This window comes from Sprattus sprattus (assembly GCF_963457725.1).
Source record: "Sprattus sprattus genome assembly, chromosome: 5".
Taxonomy (NCBI): domain Eukaryota; kingdom Metazoa; phylum Chordata; class Actinopteri; order Clupeiformes; family Clupeidae; genus Sprattus; species Sprattus sprattus.
Window position 1 is genome coordinate 29,261,856 of NC_137924.1, and position 2,500 is coordinate 29,264,355.

Consider the following 2,500-nt stretch of genomic DNA (forward strand, 5'->3'; position numbering starts at 1 on the left):
CCCGTCTGAATGGCCTCTATCGCTCTGTGGTGATCTCCGAGGGGCTCGACCAACCCAGAGCCATCGCCGTGCATCCACAGAGAGGGTACATATGAGTGTATGCCAGAGGCGGAATGAGATCACCAATTCAATCTGATCAGGACAAAACCTTGCTGTGAACCTTCTGATTCTATACTTTAGATGATAATGTTGTAAGTTGCTCTAGATAAAAGCTTTGCCTAAATACGTAAACCTAAACTTTAGTAGGCTACAGAGGAGTTCATATATTCCGATGTACAGTAGCTACAAGAGTATGAATCACAGAGTAGAACTACACAGTCAGTCTGGAAATAAAGAAATACAAAACTGGCAAAAATTAAACGGATGAAACTGCCGGAGGGTAAAGTACCTTGATCCAGTTGAGGTTAGCCAGCGCAATGACATTCTGATCCAGTTGAGGTTAGCCAGCGCAATGACATTCTGATCCAGTTGAGGTTAGCCAGGGCAATGACATTCTGTGATGCCAATTTAGACATTAAGTAGCCTGAGCTTGAAGACAGCCCAGGTGTCTGGTGGTATTTCCAGGCACTAAAGTCTGTTCATCTCCAGAGGAGTCGCTATCTGGAGCGAAGCTGAGAGGAGAAAAAGTTCTGTTTCCCTGCTGACCTGCATTGAACTCGGTTGCTGTTGTTCACGCACTGAGCTGAAAAGGACCGGATGCTGTAGGCTTATGAATGCCTTCCTGTTTGTATTACCCCCCCCCCCCCCCCCCCCCCATCTGATACCAGAGCCCTTGCAATAACAGTGTATCTGCCCACACTATCTACCTCACCACAAAAATAACTAATCAAACTGTCTCCATTTATACCGAGGGGAATGGGAGATAATAGTAGGCTTTATAGCTGGCTAGTTCTGCCAACCTTTTCATAGGTGCACAGAGATATTGCCCGACGTAAAATGGATGGGATGTTTTGGGTGTAAAAAGTGGGTATTGAGAGTTAAAAGGTAGTAATGAAAGAGACTGCTTGTCCTTTACACATCACCTGAGAAAGAGCCTTATGTTGCCCTGTTTTGGGTTCTCAGGTACCTGTTCTGGACAGAGTGGGGCAAGAACCCGTGCATTGGCAGGGCACGTCTGGACGGTTCTGATCAGGTCACGATGGTCACGACTGGAATTGGCTGGCCCAACGGGATCTCCATCGACTACGAGGTACATTTCCACATCTCCCTTGACAATTTCTCTTATCTGTTTTTATGTTTCTTTCTTCCTTCTTTCTTTCTTTCACTCATACACAGTCTATGTGTTCGAAATCTCTCCCCGCCTTTAAATGTAGCCTCTGTTTCCTTCACTCTCTCTTACTATCTGTCTATATGCAGCACTCCTTCCCCTCCACCCTCTCTTTCTTTCTCTCTATCTGTATTTGATCCTCACTGATCCCCTCGCCCCTGGAGTGAGTCCACACTCCCGTCCCTTTTCTGCTGCTTGCGCTTACTGATAAAATGGACCCCTGTGTTAGATGTCTGAGAGCCTTCCGTCTCCGATGTGCATTTTTCAAATTGCCTTCCAGGAAAACCGATTATACTGGTGCGACGCCCGCACAGACAAGATAGAGCGCATCAACCTTGAGACAGGCGAGAGCCGCGAGGTCGTGCTGGCCGCCGCCAACGTCGACCTGTTCTCCGTGGCCGTCTTCGGCGCCTACCTCTACTGGTCTGACAGGTGAGTCATTAGCCTTCCTGCTGAAAGCAATGTGGTTGAGAACGGGTTTGGTAGATATGTAAAATATAAGTATGAAAAATGCATAAAACTGCATACTTATCAGAAGTACAATGACACTGAGACTGTCCACTAAAAAAGAAAATAATATCTTTCACAAACAGCCTATAAAGCTATGTAGCCCGTGTTGCCTGGTTAGGTCTGCATAGACTAAACGTGGATTAAACCTTGGTCAAATAACCCTGGTCCTTGGTTTGAAAGGAGTTCTAGTGACTTCCGGAAAAACCGCCCTTGATGCCCGCTGTGTCGGTCGGCTCAGTGTTAACTCTGTGTGGGTGAGGTTGCAAGGTCGGCCCTGGAGCCTCTCAGCGAGGCCTGGCACCCACTAGGATCCTGGCATCTGTCTCCTGAGGCGCCCCGCCTGTGTTATGCTAATTTCACATCCCGTCCTTCGGTGACATAGTCAAGGTCAACGCCTGTTCTCTCGCACTTGGAGGCGGCAGCTGCCTTAAATATGTAAATGAAGCCCCAGAGAGCTTATGGCAATGGTGTATGTGTGTGTGTGTGTGTGTGTGTGGGTGTGTGTGTGTGTGTGTATGTGTGTGTGTGTATGTGTGTGTGTGTGTACTTGAGTGTGTAGTATAGGTGTGTGTGTAGGTGCGTTGTGTGTTTTAATTAGATAAGTGCCATTGATCACCTCTGACGTTTGACTTCCTCTCTCTATGCCCCTCCTTACACTCCCTGCCCCACGCCCACCCAACCCCCTGGCCGTCTCCAGGGCCCATGCCAACGGCTCTATCCGCA

At 48.1% G+C, this 2,500-nt stretch overlaps 1 protein-coding gene across 1 annotated transcript in view; it reads left to right on the forward strand.

The window, feature by feature from the left end:
* Nucleotides 1–2,500, forward strand: part of lrp1bb (low density lipoprotein receptor-related protein 1Bb) — a gene marked incomplete at both ends in the record, with an annotated part of 317,704 nt that overhangs the window by 218,059 nt on the left and 97,145 nt on the right. The window contains 4 exon segments of the mRNA XM_080838235.1: nt 1–85; nt 1,063–1,189; nt 1,548–1,699; nt 2,475–2,500. The exon segment at nt 1–85 is cut by the window's left edge and continues 45 nt beyond it; the exon segment at nt 2,475–2,500 is cut by the window's right edge and continues 99 nt beyond it. Of these exon segments, the coding sequence (XP_080694361.1) occupies nt 1–85; nt 1,063–1,189; nt 1,548–1,699; nt 2,475–2,500 (390 nt within the window).